This window comes from Equus quagga, unplaced genomic scaffold, assembly GCF_021613505.1.
Source record: "Equus quagga isolate Etosha38 unplaced genomic scaffold, UCLA_HA_Equagga_1.0 HiC_scaffold_11100_RagTag, whole genome shotgun sequence".
Classification (NCBI taxonomy): domain Eukaryota; kingdom Metazoa; phylum Chordata; class Mammalia; order Perissodactyla; family Equidae; genus Equus; species Equus quagga.
In genome coordinates, this window is record NW_025792153.1 from 813 (window position 1) to 1,679 (window position 867).

Consider the following 867-nt stretch of genomic DNA (forward strand, 5'->3'; position numbering starts at 1 on the left):
CTGCGCCCCTACCGCGCCCGCGGGGACCACCATCTCCGTCCCACCACCGCGCCCGTGGGGACCGCCCACCTCCGCCCAGATACCGCGCACGACGGGACCCCCATCTCCGCCCGGCCACCGCGCCCGCGGGGACCCCCGTCTCTCGCCCATCCGCCCCCGCGAGGACCCCCATGCTCCCCCCGCTTTTCTCCTGCACCCGGAGCTCCCGCAGGAGCCGGGGACATCCGGGTGCTGGGGGCCACCCCCCGCCCACATCCCCGCCCGCATCCCCCACTCGCGCCCAGTTCAGTCCCCGCAGGCCCCGCGCGGGGGGCGGAGCGTCGGCCAGGCCTCTTGTACCAGGGGCGGGGCCTGGGCGGGACGGGGGCGGGGCCTGGGCGGGACGGGGGCGGGGCGAGGGTTCGAGGGGGCGGGGCTACACGCGGGGCGGGGCCTGGGGCCGCATTCAGGACGCTGGCTGGGGCGGGGCCTCGCGCGGGGAGGGGCGGGGCCTGGAGCTGCGCGGGGCGGGGTTTCGTTCGGGACGGGGATGGGCGGGGCCTCGCGGAGGAGGGCGGGGCATGGGCGGGGCCTGGCGCTGCGCAGGCGCACTCGGCGGTGCCGGAGCGGAGCGCGGGCCGGCGGCGCCATGGTGCTGTGCCCGGTGATCCGGAAGCTGCTGCACAAGCGCGTGGTGCTGGCCAGCGCCTCCCCGCGCCGCCAGGAGATCCTCCGCCAGGCGGTGAGCATCAGGGGGACGCGCCGGGGCCCCGAGCTGCGGCCACGGCCTAGGGAAGGGGAGGCCCTAGTGTCCGGAGGCCTAGTGACCCGGGGGCACTAGTGACCAGGGTCTGCAGGGCCGAGCGTCCAGGGGGCATAGAGTCCAAG

The 867-nt window shown here is 78.2% G+C and overlaps 1 protein-coding gene across 1 annotated transcript in view; it reads left to right on the top strand.

Moving 5' to 3' along the window:
• Positions 1–585: 585 nt before the first annotated feature.
• The window catches only part of LOC124231890 (probable bifunctional dTTP/UTP pyrophosphatase/methyltransferase protein), a gene marked incomplete at its 3' end in the record, with an annotated part of 9,747 nt that continues 9,465 nt past the window's right edge, over positions 586–867 (top strand). The window contains exon 1 of the mRNA XM_046648903.1: positions 586–721. Within this exon, the coding sequence (XP_046504859.1) occupies positions 629–721 (93 nt within the window). The remainder of the gene's footprint in view (positions 722–867) is intronic.